Below are 19,096 nucleotides of genomic sequence, written 5' to 3' on the forward strand. Positions count from 1 at the left end.
AAAATCATTTTAATTGGATACCGAAAAAGAGGAAAGAAAAGGGAAAGGAATACGATTCGTACCTAATAATATCCCAAAGAATAATAAGCAGTGTTTGATAAATTGGTGGTTCCAAGCAGACAAAAATAAAACACACCAAACACATATCCCAGGACCAGGAGATTTGAAACCAATAATCACTCTTGTAGGTAGCTAATAATTACTGAATTAATTAATCAATAAACGGGTCATTAAACTGTTTATAATTTCAATTATGTTTACTGTAGTAGCACATGTGAAAAAAAATCTCACTTTTCCTTAAGCTTCTCTCTCTCCCCTCTCTTCTGCACATCTTCTCTCTCTCTCTCACCGGAGACATCAATTCCTCCTTTTTTGACTAAAATTGCGCGACTTGGGGCTTTGATCCATTCCCTTAGTGAATCTCACTTCCTCTCTCTCTCTCTCTCTCTCTCTCTCTCTCTCTCTCTCTCTAGTTCCCCCTTAGGTTTCGTTCTTCTTCGATTCTTCCAAAGCTATACTATGTTGGTCTGATCAAAACACAATCATCTGCGTAACTGTGTTTGCTGAGATGGGTTTGAACGATACTGATCCTGTCAAAGCTCAATCGAAGAAGAAACCTAACGAGGCTGAGCATCAGAAAAGGAAGAAGAACGATGTCGTTAGCAAAAGTAAAGGCGAAACCTTTGACGAAGAAGACGAAGAAAGAGAAGAACCAAGTGGGTGCTGGGTCAAGTTCAGGTTCATGATTGGCTGCTTACCTTCAAAATCAGACCTTGACGCTTCCTCTTCTTCTCTCTACGCCACTACCAGCACAGGTACAACTCAAAGTCTTGACCTTTGAATCGAAAAATGAAAACTTTCCTTGTGGGTTTTTTTTCTTATTTCCATATTTGGTTTGAGAACTTGTGATGTTACCAAAGTTAGGAACTTTGGAGTTAAGGGTGGTAGTAACTTAGCTTTAATCTTTGATTTGTTATTTTTTTTAGCTTTATTCACTTGTGGGATGTTGTTCTGTGGTTTATTTAGTGACGACAATGGAAAGTAAATCAGCAAATGAGAAATCAACTGATCAACCAGCTGGTCCTGTTTCCTCAACCACAACGACCAGCAACGCAGGAAGCTCCTCATCGACTCCAATGATCAGCGAAGAGCTCAAGGCGTATTCTAACCTGAGGAACTTTACTTTCAACGACCTTAAGCTAGCTACTAGAAACTTTAGACCAGAGAGTCTTCTCGGAGAAGGAGGCTTTGGTTGTGTCTTTAAAGGATGGATCGAAGAGAATGGAACTGCTCCTGTTAAACCCGGTACTGGGCTTACTGTTGCTGTCAAGACTTTGAATCCTGATGGACTTCAAGGTCACAAAGAGTGGCTTGTAAGAGAACAATCTCTTTCTCTTCTTCTGTTTCTTTCTTTGTTATCACTTTTAATGTGTGGTCTTGCATTTGTAGGCTGAGATCAATTTCCTTGGTAACCTTCTTCATCCGAATCTAGTTAAGCTTGTCGGTTATTGCATCGAAGATGATCAAAGGCTGCTTGTTTACGAGTTCATGCCTCGAGGAAGCTTGGAGAATCACCTTTTCAGAAGTATGTAAACCTCACAACCATTTCAATGTTGTTCAATGTTTAATCCTTTTTTTTTCTTGTGTTCCAAAGGGTCGTTGCCTCTTCCTTGGTCTATCCGGATGAAGATTGCCGTAGGTGCTGCAAAAGGTCTCAGCTTCCTCCATGAAGAAGCTTTGAAGCCTGTCATCTATCGAGATTTCAAAACTTCAAACATCTTACTTGATGCAGTATGTATCCTTTACTCTTATCCATTTACATGAGAACACTTTTAGATTTATTAATTTTTCCCATTTTTTTTTCAGGACTACAATGCAAAACTATCTGATTTTGGACTTGCCAAAGACGCTCCTGATGAAGGCAAAACACATGTCTCCACTCGAGTTATGGGTACATATGGTTACGCTGCTCCTGAGTATGTAATGACTGGTGAGTGTCCTCTTTGTTATGATCTAGTTACTTCGGTTTGTTTCCTTCTTTGTTGACTCTCTTCACATTGAACTTGTTAAGGTCACTTGACATCAAAGAGCGATGTGTATAGTTTCGGTGTGGTTCTCCTCGAAATGCTTACGGGACGACGGTCCATGGACAAGAACCGCCCCAACGGCGAACACAACTTAGTGGAATGGGCAAGACCGCATCTACTCGACAAAAGAAGGTTCTACCGGTTACTCGATCCAAGACTCGAGGGCCATTTCTCGATCAAAGGCGCTCAAAAGGTGACTCAGCTCGCTGCACAGTGTCTGAGCCGTGACCCCAAGGTTAGGCCAAAGATGAGTGACGTCGTCGAAGCGCTCAAACCACTTCCTCATCTTAAAGACATGGCGAGCTCTTCTTACTACTTTCAGACGATGCAAGCCGAGCGTTTGAAAAACGGGTCGAGTCGGTCTCAGGGAGGAGGAAACGGGTTTGGATCAAGAAACGGGCAGCCGCAGCCTGTGTTTAGGACGCTGTCTAGTCCTCATGGTCAACATGGTTCTTCGCCTTATCGACATCAGGTGCCTTCTCCAAAGCCTAAAGGAGCAACTACATAAAGCTCTCTTGTGTGGACAAAAGCCTAAATGGTCAAAGAAGCTTTTATCGTTTTTCTAAGCGGCTAAGGAGATAAATTTTTAACTAATGATGTTATGGTAAACTCTTTGATGGATTAATGTAAAAAAGACGATGGAGGACGGTGAATCCAATTGGGTTGTTTATGGAAGTCTGATTTTAATGTGAAACTAGTTATCTAATTTGGTTCAGAATATTTTAAGATTTGATTCATACATAGGTCAAAGTTTCATAACCCATAAAACATTCAATTAATTCTTAGTTCTTGTTAATATATAAATTAATAATATGAAATGAATGACCTTTATGAACAAAGAAATATATGTCTAGATTTTTTATTGAAATAATAGATCATAGTTAATGTAAAATTTATCCAAAATATGGGATCATTTAAAACAAATCCTATTTTTGTCCCAATAAACCTAAAACTAAAAATAAATTGGGAGCTAAATATAATAATTAAAAAATAAAATATAGACATTGCCCACAAATAAACAATGACCCATCATTAGCGGTAACTTTCTAAAACTAGAGAGTGCTTCTCGATCAAGTTTATCTAAACACCACTCGTTCACGTTTCTAAAAACTCGCAGTACGGTCCATCATCTAAAGGCTATAGGCTTCCAAAGAAGTAGATAAATTAAACAGAAAACGATCTATGTTTGAGAAAGCTTAATAATTCCCCATTTTAATCTTAATCCCTTAAGAAAACAGGGGAAACAACTTATATATTAAAATAAAACTATTTCTCTTAGCGAAAAAGAGATCACACAAATATTTTTAAAAGATGGTTATGGCTAGGCTGTTAAAGTTGATGTTAGTGTTATGTATTGTTGGTCTGATCCCGACCATACGAGCCGACATGTCTGAGTTGGACGAATATTGGTCGGGACGAGCTGATGAAGCCCGAGAATTCACTCTTCAAGCTTATCATTCTGATCCTTATGAAATCATCGATCACTTTCACGAACGTCACTACGAGTAAGTCAAGTTTAATTATATCAATAAATAAACATTACTAATGTTTAAAAATCTTGGTTTGGTCTGGTATGTATATAGCAACTCTACTGATGTTACACCGACCGAGGAAGATAACAACACGAAGCCTGAAGAGGTGGAAAACGAGGTCATTGAAATGGTCGGATCCGGAGATAACTCGACGAACAGCACGAGACGAAGCTTAAGAGGTAAAGGCAAAGGAAAATGGAGTAAGCTCAAGGGACCGTGTACCGCAAGTAACCCTATAGATAAATGTTGGCGTTGCCGTAAGAACTGGTCTAAGCGTCGCAAGAAGCTTGTCAAATGTGTACGCGGGTTCGGACACATGACGGTCGGTGGTAAACATGGACGCATCTACGTGGTCACAAGCAACCTCGACGAGGACATGGTGAACCCTGAACCCGGGACGTTGCGTCACGCCGTGATTCAGAAGGAGCCTCTCTGGATCATTTTCAAGAACGATATGAGCATTCGTTTAAACCAAGAGCTTCTGATTAATAGCTTCAAGACTATCGATGCGCGAGGAGCTAATGTCCATATCGCGCATGGCGCGGGGGTCACGATGCAGTTCGTGAGACATGTTATTATCCATGGGTTGCATATTCACCATATATCTGAGAGTAGCGGTGGTATGATCCGTGACTCGGCAGACCATTTTGGAATGAGGACTAGAGCCGATGGAGACGGTTTGTCTATATACGGTTCGTCTAACATTTGGCTTGACCATGTCTCCATGTCGCAATGTCAAGATGGACTCATTGATGCCATTGTTGGATCCACTGCCATTACAATCTCCAACTCTCACTTCACTCACCACAACGACGTAAACATTCATTATCCATATAATCTAAATTATATTATTCCATCATTATAAACATTTTTAGGTTAATCTTAATATTTTTTTTTGATAATTTTGAGGTCATACGATTTAAATATAATAAATTTTAAAATATTTGGAGTTAAGATAAATATTTCATCCGATTGTACCCAAAACTGGTAGTGCCTAGAACCAGTTCTGCTACTAGCCTCTATCGTAAGTTCATTTATAAACTTTTTTTTTTTTTTGGATTTTTTGCTTGTGTAGGTGATGTTGCTTGGTGCTCAAAACACTTATGACTTAGACAAAAAGATGCAAGTCACAGTGGCTTATAACCATTTTGGTAAAGGACTAGTGCAGAGGATGCCAAGGATCAGGTGGGGATTTGTTCATGTTGTGAACAATGACTACACTCATTGGGAGCTTTACGCTATCGGAGGCAGTCAAAGTCCAACAATTCTCAGCCAAGGAAACCGATTCATTGCTCCTCCACACTTACCTCATTACAGAGAGGTAACTAAAAACATAATAATAGTGCTTAACAATGCATAAAACAAAATTTGGATGTTAGATTGTTAACTTGTGAAAAAATGTAACAAATGTAGGTGACAAAGAGAGACTATGCTCCGGAAGAAGAGTGGAAACACTGGAACTGGAGATCTGAAAAAGATATATTCATGAATGGAGCTTATTTTAGACAATCTGGAGATCCTAATTATGAAACTGATCACACCAGACGAAACATGATTAAACCGAAAAATGGATACGCTGTTTCAAAGTTGACCAAATACGCAGGAGCACTTGATTGCAGAGTCGGAAGACGCTGTTAGACCATTTCCTTTTTGATTACTTGTCTGAATTAAAGGCAACAACGTTTTTGATTTTTTTTGCTTCTATCTAGTTCAGGAAATAATGAATTAAGGGGTGAAAATGAAAAACGTTATAACTTGTAAATGTATTTTGTATTTTTGTGTATATGAACAAAAAAAGATGTAAAAAGAGTAAGTAAATATAGCTAATTCTTGTACTACGTTTGATTTTGTGGTGATATCTCTCTTCTTTGGTTCCTATAGCTAATTAAGGAAGGGTTTACATCTAATGAAGAGAAGCAAACGATGAGAGATGATCCCATTAAGATAGAAATGGAATTACAAAAAAAAAGTTAGAAGAAACAACTGAAAGGAAAAGCTATAGGAATCTCATAAGTGACTCATGAAGCATTTCTCTTGAACATTACTAGTCCCTAGTGGGCAGAACAAATCCATCTGCTCACCTAATAAACATACAATCGGAAAATGTACCAAAGAAAGTTAAACTTACATGTTATGGAAACATGGCATCAGCCAATGAGACCACATAGTATGGCTGTACCACCCTCTCAGCTTCATTGACAAAATGCTGAATAGTGGATAAAGAAATGTTGCCAAAGAAGTGGAACACAGAAAGATGTGTACTAGCCTCCATTCGCTATATAATTAGGTCTACTCCTTTTAAAATCTTTCAAACAACCTAAAAAAATATCTTACGCATTAAGTATTGTTGTCCTCAAAACGTGTTGAAAAAGGGACGGATGTAAATGATATTCGAGCTTTCTAAACGTTAATATAATTGCTAGTTGCTTTCTCTTTTTAAAATAATAAATTTCAGCAGAGTCGGCAAGCAATACCAGGTTGTTGTGGGTTTTGAAGACCCAAAGATCTCAAATTATCAAATATATAATTTGTAAATGGATAATTTATAGTACCTACCAAAATAATACAAATGAATAAAATTGCCAAAGATATGCTCTTATGCCAAAAATAACTAATACTCCCTCCGTTTTTTAATATAAGTCGTTTTAGAGAAACTTTTTTGTTCTAAATTATATGTCGTTTTCGGTTTTTTATGTAACATTTATTAGTAATTAATGTTGTCTGACCAATGATAATATATCTTCTATTTTTCTATTGGTTAAATTATGGTTAGGTAAATAATTAATGATGTTTTTGTTTCGAAAATATAAGAAATTAATGATTTTCTTAATCTATGTGCATAGCTTTAAAACGACTTATAATAAAAAACGGAGGGAGTATATTTATAAGAAAATAAAAATAATAAGAGCAAAGATTCCTAGTACAAACTACTAGCATTCCCATATAAACCGGGGGGGACAAGTACAAGAAATTTCAGGGACAACCCCGACATTTCCTTAAAAATACATACGAATGCTTTCAATTAAAGCAAACATACAAAACAATTCCAAGGTTCAGAAAAAAAAAAACAAATTAAATACTATAGTATTTATATTCATACATGTGGAATTAATAAAGTAAATCAATAGTTCTATTTTTCTAAAAACACCATAACTGATGAATCATCAATTTCTGCGACCAAAATAAGTAATAAAAACTGGATCTCCGGTTAAGAATAACCGGATTTAAACCGACCAAAGCAAGCAACTACGTATATGCTATAAATATATATATTTTTTATGTATGTGTATTTCCACATTTGCCCCTTTGAGAAGACCGAAACGGATAAAAAAGGAATCCGCTGTTTGAAACAAAACATAAGCCCATAGTAAGAAAAAGAACAGCCCCTGGTTTTGTCTCGATAATGGTATCTCTATCTTTTTTTCCCTGTTTTATATCTCATTCTTTCTCCTTAATCCCATTTTCATTACCAGATTCAGATTGAACAAAGTCTCTGTCTTTCGGTGGGGGGTTTGTGAGATTCATGGGGTTTGAAATGAAACAAGAGAAAGATGTTTTGAGTAAAGATCAATGTAAAGTTAAAAGCCCTAATCCAAACTCTGTTAATTCACCTCATATCAAGAAAAAGAAGAAGAAGAAGGATAAGGATAAGACGAAGAAGAGGGGGATGCGACGGAAGAGGAGTGATTCTCCGGCGGATGAGATCACTCCGGTGCGGCGGCTGTTTGATACCTGCAAGGAAGTGTTCTCCAGTGGCGGTCCTGGAGTTATTCCTTCTGAAGATAAAATCCAACAGCTACGAGACATTCTTGGTATTGTAATTTCGATTCAAATCTCATTTGAATTTTTCTGGGTTTTTCATAAAGTTTCTGTTTTGATTTGAGTTTGGTTATGTAATATGTTAGATAATATGAAAACAGAGGATGTCGGGTTAGCTCCGACCATGCCCTATTTCCGACCAGACTACGGACCAGAAGATGGGTCTTCGCCACCAATAACGTATCTGCATCTACACCAATGTGAACAATTCTCGGTAATGTCACCAAACACACAACACACTCACGGTTTTTGTCCTTTTTCCTTGTGGTGTAAGTAATCATCATTAGGGTTTTTTTATTGGCAGATCGGGATTTTTTGTTTGCCGCCTTCTGGTGTCATTCCTCTTCATAACCATCCAGGGATGACAGTTTTTAGCAAGCTTCTCTTTGGTACAATGCACATCAAGTCCTATGATTGGGTGGCTGATGCTCCAAGTAAGTTTACTTTTGTCCCAAGAAAACTTATTAGGGTTCAGTAGATATTTGAAGATAAGGAAGTCACTTTTAACTTAATATCTCAAAGATATAATCCCAATTTAGCAAAAGAAAATTATAGGTTTTGATTAGTGATGATACTTGGAATGGTAGTGTTGGAAGTTTTTTTTTTATGCTGTTTCTACTCAAAAAGTCAAAAACGAATCTCAATGAAATATAGATTGGTCCATCTACCTTAAATAGTATTATAGGTCTCATCTCACTGATGTGATGATGACTCGAATCTCACTTTAGGACCGACCACATACTCTTAATGTAGGTCATCATCCTACTTGTGTCAAAAATTTGGATTGGTCTCAATAGGAACTAAAGATTCGATGTCTTTTTTCTATAGGTGCTCTGAATGTTATACAATTCCATTTTCACGTTTTAAATTATTACAGTTCAAGACATTTATCGTTTAGTGATATCTCAATTCGCAGTGAGAGATCCGAAAACCAGGCTGGCAAAACTGAAGATGGACTCAGCGTTAACCGCACCATGCAACGCCTCCATTTTGTACCCTGAAGATGGTGGGAACATGCATAGGTTCACAGCCATAACAGCGTGCGCGGTTCTAGACGTGCTTGGCCCTCCTTATTGCAATCCAGAAGGCAGACATTGCACTTACTTCCTAGAGTTCCCTTTGGACAACTTCTCATCAGGTGAGCTTTTTTTATACTTACTAGTCATAATAGCCTGTACACGAGTTACATGTAACTAGTCCAGATAGATAAAAAAGTTTATTATGTTTTTTTTTTCAGAAGGAGGTGACGTTTTGAGAGGTGAAGTTGAGAAAGAAGGTCATGCATGGCTGCAAGAAAGAGGTGATAATCCAGAGGATCTTAACGTAGTTGGAGCTTTATACACAGGCCCAAAGGTTGAGGATTGAGAGCTTCTTTTTTTATCTATTGCGCATTTCAGATTTGGAATCAGTTTTTTTTTTGTTGGACTTCTTAGTTTAAATTCTTCTTTGTACATAAAAAGGAAAGGGAAACGAGAAAAATAATATATATATTTTCTATTTTTAGCCAAAATAAAATCTGTTTTTTTTTTTCCAATAAATTTGGCTTTGATATTTTCCGAGTTAGTGTTTAGAATCTGTTTTCTTTTACTTTAAATTTTGATTTATTCTTTCATTTTGATTAATTTGGTTTGGATCTCGATATACATGGTAGAAACCCATTTAAACCTAAAGAGATTATTTTGTAAGATGGAATGAGATAAATAATGATTAGTGGAATAAAAATAGTGATGGTAAGAGAAAAATGTTGTTCCCTCTGTTTCTCTCTTCTTATGAGGATGGATGGATAATTTTCAGCTAAAAATGTTTTGTTTTCCCATCTATTATCTGAATTCTGCTGATTCTTCAACAAATACAATATATTTGTAGATGGTGTATTTTTTGGCTGAAACTAACAGAACTATATATTGAGATGTAATTTATTTCTCTATTCAGCCAACAATATATTTGCAGCCTAAATCAGTTTCCAAACTGTTGGGGAAAATCGAGAATAATTAAACTAAGTACCAATGTGGGAGCTCCTCCAAGGCCAGGAACTATGTTCCACGCAGTACTAACATCAACTGACTTATGTTCAAACTCTTTCAGTATGATCTCAATGACAATGGCTCCTTCGTTTTTCTCATCTGGCCGTGGATTCACTTCGATGTTAGAGAAGAGCCGTAAGGGTTTGATGTTCGTCAAAGCTTGCTTCCCAGCTTCAATGTTAAAGACATATCCTTGGAGAAGCTGTCAATATATATATGTATATATAACTGTCACTAAATGATACACACAAGATTTGTCAAGAAACAAAAAAAGACAAATTAAACTACTTTATCGCCTCAAGGTTTAACAAACCAATGCATCAATCCTTATAAAGTAAGTTCATTTAAGCTAAGCAAAACCTTTCACATTCATTAGAACTAATAGGCAAGCTCAAGTCAAAGTCCATCAATTTTTCACGATACTGCCGTAATCAAAGCTCACATCAAACAACGAACTAAAATCAACTAAAGCAACATACCTGCTTGGGCAACTCCCTGGGCACGACAGGAACTTGAGTGTTACCTTTAACCGCATTACCAAGCTCATCTTGAAACTGAATAACTAGCTGAGTAATATCTCCTTCCACAACTTCACAAACAACCTCCTTAGTGTTCAAATTCCAAAAATTAACAACCTGAGCACAAGCATACCCTTCATCATGGTACCAAATTAAAAATTTGAGTCATTCTAATAATAACACAATTAATTGTGTCAAATTCCCAAACATTGCAGTCGTTTTGTTTCGGTTTGGATTGTGTATATTTGTAGTAGGGACAAGTACTTAGATATAGTCCATAAGATGCTCTACCAATTTGAAATTTATAAATCAGGTATATATATTCAACAAATAACAGGTAACCGGATAGTTGGTATAAGATTGAATAAGAACCGGCCTATATGATCAATTTCAACGGAGGAGAATAAGTAGTGGTACTACTAGCTGTATGTGGACATGTACTCCTTCAACTTAATCACTATTTTCTGCGAGAAAAAAACGATCAAATTTGAATTCAAATCTCTTGGATAATGCATAGAGATGGGAGTCTAACCCCAAGAACAATAATAAACTAATCACTCATTCAATGACAAATCTGAAACCATTGACCTAAATTTCAATGGAGAATCTCCAAGCTGGCTTTAAACGTATAAATCTTTTGATAATTGTTGAATTTCAATGTCTACATCTAAACCATTGACCTTAGGTCAGTAGTAGAAATTGTAAAATCTAGTCGCAAGTTGATGACCCAAATATTATATATAAGTCTATTATAGTTGTATTTCCTGTGGAAGACCTCTTCGTTACTCTGCATATAAATACATTTTATACCAACTAACAGAATTATACATATCTCAAGCTGGATATATGTATTGATATTTTCCAGAAACTCTTGGTAGAATTAGATATTTTGATTATTTCTAAAAGAGTTATCATGTGTAAAACAAACTCTTGGTAGAACTGGAAATATTGATGATTTCTGATAATAATAATAATAATTATTATTATTATTATTATTATTATTATATATACTAGGTCAGGAACCCGTGCGATATCGCACGGAAACTCATTTTTTTGTAATTTTATTTTTGAAAAGTTCTCATGCCAAAATGTAGAATATATGTGTTTATATTTATTTGTATATAATATTAAAAATGTATATTTTATAGTTTTATATTACAAATAAAATACAAATATGTTAATATCAATTAAAAATATAATTATTTTATTAGTTTATGTAAGTTATTCTGAATTTTAAATATTACTTAATATTTTTGAGCTAGTTAAAATAATCAAACACATTTAAATTTGATTGTTTGCTAATTTAATAAAATAATTTATAATGACAAGAATGACATTTATGATTTTTGAAGCAGACGAGATCTTTTTATCATCCCGAAGGACCCGAACCAATACGTTTTCCAAAATGACAATGGCACCTCTTTAAAAAAATTTAACATGTCATCCTCTCTGATGTTCTACTCCCAATCTGATATGGAACGGGAATGACTTGACCACCAAAAACAATAAGGATTCCGCCGTGGGCTTCTCATCTGCGACACACAAGATGGGAATGAAATATAAATAAGATAAGATAAATTATTAGAATATGAGTACAACTAAACTTATGATAAACGATTGCTTGACGCATAAGGAACATAGATAAAAAAAAAACTTAAACTCACGACGACTTCACGGGTGATGACGGTGGCTCCGGCTTTGTGCGTCTCTTCTTCACATCATACATCTCTCATGTCCGCGAATGACCACGCACAAGCGCTATTGATCTCCAACGACGAAGCCGTGTCTCCAGTGTAGCGCCGTGACCAGGTAACTGCATATAAGTTTTGTTTTCATTATTTTATTTGATTAGTGAAAATTTTATTTTGAGAAAGACATAAACAAAGACTATTTATAGATTTTCAAAATTGTATTTGAATAGTCGTATCTTTTCAATTTAAAAGTAGTTATTTTGAAATGATACATATATGAATAGTCACAATTTTTTAATTTAAATAGTTACATTTTTTCAGTTTAAATTTATTTATTTTGAAATAATACTTATATGAATAGTCACAACTTTTCAATTTAAATAGTCATATTTTTCAATTTAAAATTAGTTATTCTGAAGTGATAATTATATGAACAGTTACAACTTTTCAAATCAAATGTATTTATTTTAAGATGATACTATTATAAACATAATGGTTAAAACATAACTTTACGTCTTCAGCCAATACTTTTTCGTAATCTATATATAATCACAAACATATTTTGTACCCGCTGACATCATTTTTCTTATAGGAAAAAAAAAGTTTCAATCCGGTGGTCAGAACTTTTTGTTTTTATGATCTAAAGGATACAAAATTGTCTTGCCTACGTCATCAAGAAAATCGTTTTTGCAACTCCTTTCCGAATGGTTACCTATGAAACAACGCAATCCATATAGAGAAACAAACTTGTCTTTTCATTTTTTGAAACACAAAAAAAATGAAAAAACAAACTTGTCTTTTCATAGTCACTATTATTATTGTTTAAAAGGAATGGTTGAGATTGCACACTTTTTAATCCAAGGGTTGACCATTTGTTTTTGACAAAAACATAAAACGACACTACGGAAACGAAGCACTTTTCTATATTTTATACTAGGGCAAGCCCGCGCTACGCGCGGGATATATGTTAATTATGTGACATGATGTGTTTTTTTTTTTGTTTGGAAAACTAATTATAAGTTAAATATTAGAGTCGTTGCACAGAAATAAGTTAACAATTAGAGTTATGGCATAAGATAATTCGATAAGTATTAGTTTTCTAATGGTGTGTTGTTATTTGTATAGAATGAGAGAGTTGTTATTGGAACTGTCGCAACAAATCACATCTTTATTACCATTTGCACTTCTATCATATATGTGAGTAAATATTAGTTATTGAGTAATGTGATATAAATATATTATTGAGTAGACGAATAATTTAAGTAGTATTTTAAATCGTAAACAAAGTGATTGATAGATGGGCTTGTAAATATAACTTCATATGAACTTGTTTTGCGCTTATTTTCTAAGTTATTAATCTTAAACTAAAATCCTAGAAAAAAATTTTTTCAAAATTTTATGTTGCCTATTTAGACCATTTAGGAGATTTTAATGTGAACTATTGAAAGTTATCGAGTAAGAAATGAGTTGTAGAGAGAAGATGAGATTTTCCTTTACCGAGGTGGCTTCATAGAAGATTGATTACGTTTTCTATGTTTGAATGATTTAATCAAGAATGAAAGTTAAAAAAATTTAACTATGTTCTTTATGTAGATTCTATATCTAAATAGATTATTATAAAAAAACTTGATCAACCACTTAAAAACTTGCGTTTGTAATGAGGGTATAACAAAATTCTTTGAAATATTTATAGAATACACAAATAATGTATTTGATTAATTGCCAGCATAACCAAATGGCTTAAAGACCTTTTTATAAAATGATCTTTTTTTTTGGGTGGGGGGGAAGGGGGCGGGTTGAAACATTTTTAAAGACTTTTTATTAAATGAATTTTTTTCATAATTTTGGTTATGACTACGTAACTTTGTTGACAGTGGTCCTTGAAGTTTGGCCAACTCTAAATATGATATATCTTGTTGCATTGGCCGTTCTTCATCATCTTGGCTATGATTGTTATAGTGATATCTCATGTTGTATCGTCATTCAGTGTGAGCATTTCTAACGTGTGATGGCTATAACTTAATGTGTTTATTATTACTCGTAGATTTTTGTTACAACAGGAGAAATAGTGATATATGAGTTTGTAAATATTAATTTATTTTATAGTTTTGCCAAAAATAATCTATATATATAAATAATTTATAGTAGTAATAGACTAATGGTTATGAGTTAATATTCATTACCATATTTATTGGTGCACAAAAAAAATCATTACCATATTTAAAAACTTACAAAGATATAAATTTTTAAAAGTATAATTCTACATGCCACAATTATATAGATATCGTTATTTATAAAAATTATGTCATTTTTTAAAAATTGAAGGTGGTATTAACATATATCAACCATTTCATAATTAATGTTTAGAGATCAGTTACATTTATTTTAGTGAGTCAAATTAATTCAAAAAGGTATACCATTTAAATAATAAATGAATAATCAGAGATACATATCATTTATATGGTTATTGGATCTTAAAAAATATACGATGCTTAGGCTTTGGTGTTTTAAGAAGATATAATAGACATTCGTTATAAAAAATATGGATTTAGTGAAAATTTAGATTTGATAATTTTTACATAAATATATTTTACAACTGTGAAGAAAAGTTAAACTTTTACATTTCTAACAAAATATGATTTTACAGTTGCAGCGAAAAAATAATATTTTATATTTTGATAAAAGTAACATTTTTAATGAAAATATGTAATTTTTTAATTTTTTCCAAGATAATTATAAACTTTAATTATGCATGTTTGCTTGCATCTAAATGATTTGTGAGTAAAATATATGCCACATTTTCTAATCTAAAATGAATCATCTCAATTTATAGTCTGATTTGATTCAACCAATTAACTTCGATAATTTTGCTTTAGTGTGTCAAATTATTCATCTGATTGTTTCTAATTTGCATTATTAAAATTATTCAGAATACTTGATTTTCTCTTTTTCGCTTACTTGATCAACCGGTGTAAGGCCCATCCTGTAAGTAAAGCCCATAAGCTTCGACCATATACACGTGTAACATTGAAAGAAAAATAATAGAACCATCTTTGACATTCCCTTCTCTAATCCCTTTCCTTTGTTATCAAACTCCGAACATCAATCATCCTTCAATTCAATTCAATCTTATTTTCGAACATTCCTCGTAATCGCGTTAATGGAGATCACTCCATTTTCGATTAGATTCAAGCTCTACGATCAACTCGAGCTTCTGGAGTTTCCCAATAAGTTCTTCATCAAACCAGTAGATTCGCATCATCAAGGCTTCTCCGTCGATCGCCGCGACGGCAACATCAAACCTCTCGACGGTATCAATCTTTCTTCTCACATATCTCTATATCTGTTTTCTGTTTTGATTAATGAAAATATCTGTAGCAGGAAAATTATTTAGGACATGAATCTGTATTTCATTTCGCGAGCTGTTGTGCCAGCTGTTGTGTTTGATGTGACTATTCAGTTGGTCTATTTTGCCAGAATAGCTTCTCACTTCTTCTTCTCAGATAGATCTTTGAGTATTGCCAGCCTCACCACCCATCTGGCATGATCCCTCGCCGATCGTTTTAGCCTCTTCGTGTTATTCACCGGCACCACTGTTGATTTCACCTTTTTGATCCACCGGCGAACTTCTTCACCCGTCTGAACCGCGTCAACCGCATACCAATCGTCAAAATCTTTGCTTTTTTCTTTTTTTTTCTTGTTTTGTTTTTGGATTTCTCGTTTTGAATGAGTTATGGAACCACTGGAGAATTGTGGTGGCTGTGGCTGTGAAGAAGCGATGTTCAAGACGGTGGAGAAGATATATTCAACAATAAACCAATTCTTCAGAATGCGAGGAAGTAGATCTGTATTTGCAAGCTGTCATCGGCCAACTTTCGAATAGGAGAAGGTTCGAGGTGGCTATGTTGGTGTTCATGCTTCGAAGAGAAAATGAGATTGATTTGTTGGAAGTGATATGCATTTCATGGAAGATCAAAACCTTATTTATAGATCAAGGTTTCATGCCGTTTATGGAGTAATGAAGGGTCTTGAATGCACGATAGTGGGGGAGAGTGGGGTAAAGACTTTAGTGCATTTTTCTTTGAAGGCGGTGACTATGTTCCGTATGGGCTAATAACGATGGGCCTGTTATGTAGTTTAGTTATTATAGAAATCCATTAGTAGAGACATCAATCAATGAAACCGAAAGAGTGATTTTTGGCAAAACGCAGAGTATAAATAAAGAGGGACACGTGTCGGCATTACATGATTTGACTTTCTGACCTGGATGCTGAGGTGGCATCACAGGAGGGAGGCAAACATTTTTATATATATATAGATTTATTTTATTTTTAAAACAGAGAATGGTTGAGATTAGAATACCTTTAATCCAAGGGTTGTGTTGAGACAATATTGATTTTGAATCGAACTCTCAGCAACCCGAGGAGAAAACGCATTGTAATAATTATATCAGCAAATGCTAAATTGTTTTCAGGTTGGCTTTAGTTATATATATTAATTTATTTTACCTATGCTTATTTGTATCACTAAATATGTTTGTGATTCTTAATATTGAGTTGTATTGAAAGGTTTCGGAATGAATAACTCTTTTTCAGATATCAGAGTTTTTTGGGTCTGATTCTAACCTTGTTATATTTCTTTTTGCGAAGGTTAATACAAGTTAAAAATTACCTTTTGTAAATCTTACAAACAAGCTTCATTTAATGGAAAACACATTTTGGAAAGAAAAAAGAGGCAAAAATCAAATAGACAACATTCCTTCAGGAAAAAAAAAACTTTTCAAATAAATGATAGAGCGAAACAAATATGGAAAAAAGCCGAGTGTGCCTAAATCAATTCTGAGATTTTGGGTGGAAAGATAATTTAAGAGGAGATGGAAAACGATAACATGAATGAGTCTTTAAAAACACATATATATAGATTGATAATGGATGCTTCATCTAAGAGTTGTATTGTTTTGAGATGGAGACTATTCGGTAAAAAGATGCAATGCACCGCAGTTTTGTTTTTTTATATCATTAAATTCAATCAAATATGACTGTTGGACTTAAAACTTTTTTCTTTTAAAAAGTGATGATATCACCAGTTTTGGTATGCTATTATATATATAATTTTTTTTATAATGAAAAGATACAATTTTAAAAATTAATAATATTCAGTTTGTTATGAAAATATACAATTTTATAATGAATAGACACAATTTTTCAAACTAATACATTTCAGTTTTTTTATGAAACAACACAACCAAAGTAGTTATTTTGAAAAGACACAACACTTTTTGACATGTTTTAGAAAATACACAATCTTTCAACATAAGTGGGATTCACAAACTTTGGAATTAATTGGGATTGCTATTATTAGTAGATATATATATATATATATATTGAATAATGAGGCCAAGAAACTATATATGTTCTCAGTTTGATTTAATTATTCTGATTTTTTAATCCAGTTCACTAATTATTATTATAATGTGTGACATATATATCAATATTCATTTGAGATCATATATTATAGATACCATATAGACTATTCAAAAAAAAAAAAGATACCGTAGAGACTTACGTAAGAAGTAATAAAATCAAGAAGATCATTGACTCATTTCCATTTACTTTTGTGAAATATTCTTGAAATATTATATATATATATATATATATATTATAATTTTGAGAGTAATTCAAATACAAACCGTAATTAGAAAACTAGCAAACGTCGGGTCAAGATCTGATCTGTCTTGCGAGTCGCTGAGACATGGTAGTAATTGACCCTTTCATTCACTCATTTGCTGAAAAAAGATCAAAAACTTTCTCCTTGCTGATTTTATTGAACTGGTGCGGCCATATGAACATAACTAATTACACTGGAACTGAAATAAACAAACTTATCGCAAATTAGTAGAAAATAATCAATACAGTTTTTCTTTTTTGGCAAACATGTTAAAAATCAATACAGTTGACCAAAGACTTCTAATGTCTAAACAAGACCAAATGTTGATAATCGTCCTGTCTTATTATAGATGATTAAGCCATCAATAATTTCCACATCAAAATATTAAACTTTCATCACCAGTCTTTAAAATGAATTGAAAGATTAGTAGTTATCGAAAGGGTATGAAGCAGTTTTAGATTTTAAAAATGTAAATTATATTTATGGATTAGTCCGACGGTAGTCGAAATGACATAAAAATAACAAAATATTAGATAAATCTTTGAAATTTCCGTGTCGCTAGTAACTACTAATTAATTTTACTTAGCTAATGGAGTTAATGTGAGACGTGCTAATTTTATATCTCATTGCTTATATGGTTAAACAATAACCACATTGCGACCACGATTGTTTACTTAACCATATAATGAACTGTACACATTTATAATAGTTACAAGAAAGTCTTTGTTTATATTAAATAATTTAGCAAATGAATAATGTAAGTTGAGTTCATCAAAATGTTTACTATAAGAATTTTTATTATAAAAGCTGCGGCAGCTCAGATCCCAAAAACAAAAGAAATTGGAAACTTAGATCGAGACCAAATTAAGTATTCAAGATTCAACTTGGCCTAAGGAAATAAAATTATTTAATATTGTGTCATCAAAAACTAAACCAGTTCTCTTATAATTAGTTATGTACTGGCTCCTCAAAAATATTAGTATTGATTTGAAATAATTGTCTAGTTTGAAAAATTGGAGACAGGAAAGACGACAATTTGCTAGTATATAGACTAATGAGAAAGTGGCTAGCTAATTAATACTCTTCGGTTCCAAAATAGATTAATGTTTTGAAGAATTTTTAATGTTTCAAAATACATAATATTTTGATATTAGTTTTAATTTTATTTAAAACTGTATGGCTAATAATATTTTATAATTTTTTTATGAGAAAAAGACTAGAATATCACTAAACCAAGTTTTTGTTCCCAAAGTAGTACTCAAGACTCAAAGTTACAAAAATAGGTTTCATTAAAGAGGTAAATATACACTTATATCCATTGAGTTAATTAATCTAAACCTTAGGGTTTAGAGTTAAGGGGTGAGGTTTTGGAATTAGGGTTTAAAATTTTATAAAAAATAAATACTAAAATAAAAAATAAAAATTTTAAAAAACAGTTTCAAAAAGTATTTTTAAATTATAAAAAGAAAATTTGAAAAAAAAAATAAAAAAAAATTTCAAAAAAAAAATTATAAAAATTTCGAATCTGAAAACATATAATCTGAAACTATAAAAAAAATTTCTTTTTTTTTTTTTTTTTTATTTATTTTATTTATTTTTGTTTGTTTATTTAATTTTAAACTAAGGGTATTAGGGATATTTTACCCTTTAATGAATGTAATTTTTGTGACTTTCTCCTTCTAGTGCTATTTTTGAGACGTAAACTTCAAAATGTGCTATGATTGACAATTGCCCTTTTTTTATTGGCTAAATTAATAT

At 33.1% G+C, this 19,096-nt stretch overlaps 3 protein-coding genes and 1 long non-coding RNA gene across 4 annotated transcripts; all 4 read left to right on the forward strand.

The window, feature by feature from the left end:
• Window positions 1-45: 45 nt before the first annotated feature.
• On the forward strand, window positions 46-2,793 carry LOC111210875 (serine/threonine-protein kinase PBL34-like). The gene is made up of 6 exons (XM_022711617.2): window positions 46-815; window positions 1,027-1,373; window positions 1,450-1,585; window positions 1,655-1,791; window positions 1,867-1,990; window positions 2,072-2,793. Exons 1-6 carry the CDS (start codon window positions 569-571, stop codon window positions 2,593-2,595), a joined length of 1,515 nt encoding a protein of 504 aa, XP_022567338.1. The 5' UTR covers window positions 46-568; the 3' UTR covers window positions 2,596-2,793.
• A 452-nt stretch (window positions 2,794-3,245) lies between these two features.
• On the forward strand, window positions 3,246-5,454 carry LOC111204301 (probable pectate lyase 19). The gene is made up of 4 exons (XM_022698665.2): window positions 3,246-3,592; window positions 3,671-4,433; window positions 4,695-4,940; window positions 5,033-5,454. The coding sequence occupies exons 1-4, from the start codon at window positions 3,399-3,401 to the stop codon at window positions 5,255-5,257; spliced, it is 1,428 nt and encodes a 475-aa protein (XP_022554386.2). The 5' UTR covers window positions 3,246-3,398; the 3' UTR covers window positions 5,258-5,454.
• Window positions 5,455-6,982: 1,528 nt separating this feature from the next.
• On the forward strand, window positions 6,983-8,954 carry LOC106431816 (plant cysteine oxidase 1-like). Its single transcript, XM_013872646.3, has 5 exons — window positions 6,983-7,431; window positions 7,525-7,652; window positions 7,743-7,872; window positions 8,355-8,576; window positions 8,676-8,954. Exons 1-5 carry the CDS (start codon window positions 7,143-7,145, stop codon window positions 8,801-8,803), a joined length of 897 nt encoding a protein of 298 aa, XP_013728100.2. The 5' UTR covers window positions 6,983-7,142; the 3' UTR covers window positions 8,804-8,954.
• Window positions 8,955-12,134: 3,180 nt separating this feature from the next.
• On the forward strand, window positions 12,135-16,175 carry LOC106397788. The gene is made up of 2 exons (XR_001279825.3): window positions 12,135-14,982; window positions 15,053-16,175. It is a non-coding gene; the product is annotated as an uncharacterized LOC106397788 (long non-coding RNA).
• The last annotated feature ends 2,921 nt before the right edge of the window (window positions 16,176-19,096 follow it).

This window comes from Brassica napus, chromosome A3, assembly GCF_020379485.1.
Source record: "Brassica napus cultivar Da-Ae chromosome A3, Da-Ae, whole genome shotgun sequence".
NCBI lineage: Eukaryota > Viridiplantae > Streptophyta > Magnoliopsida > Brassicales > Brassicaceae > Brassica > Brassica napus.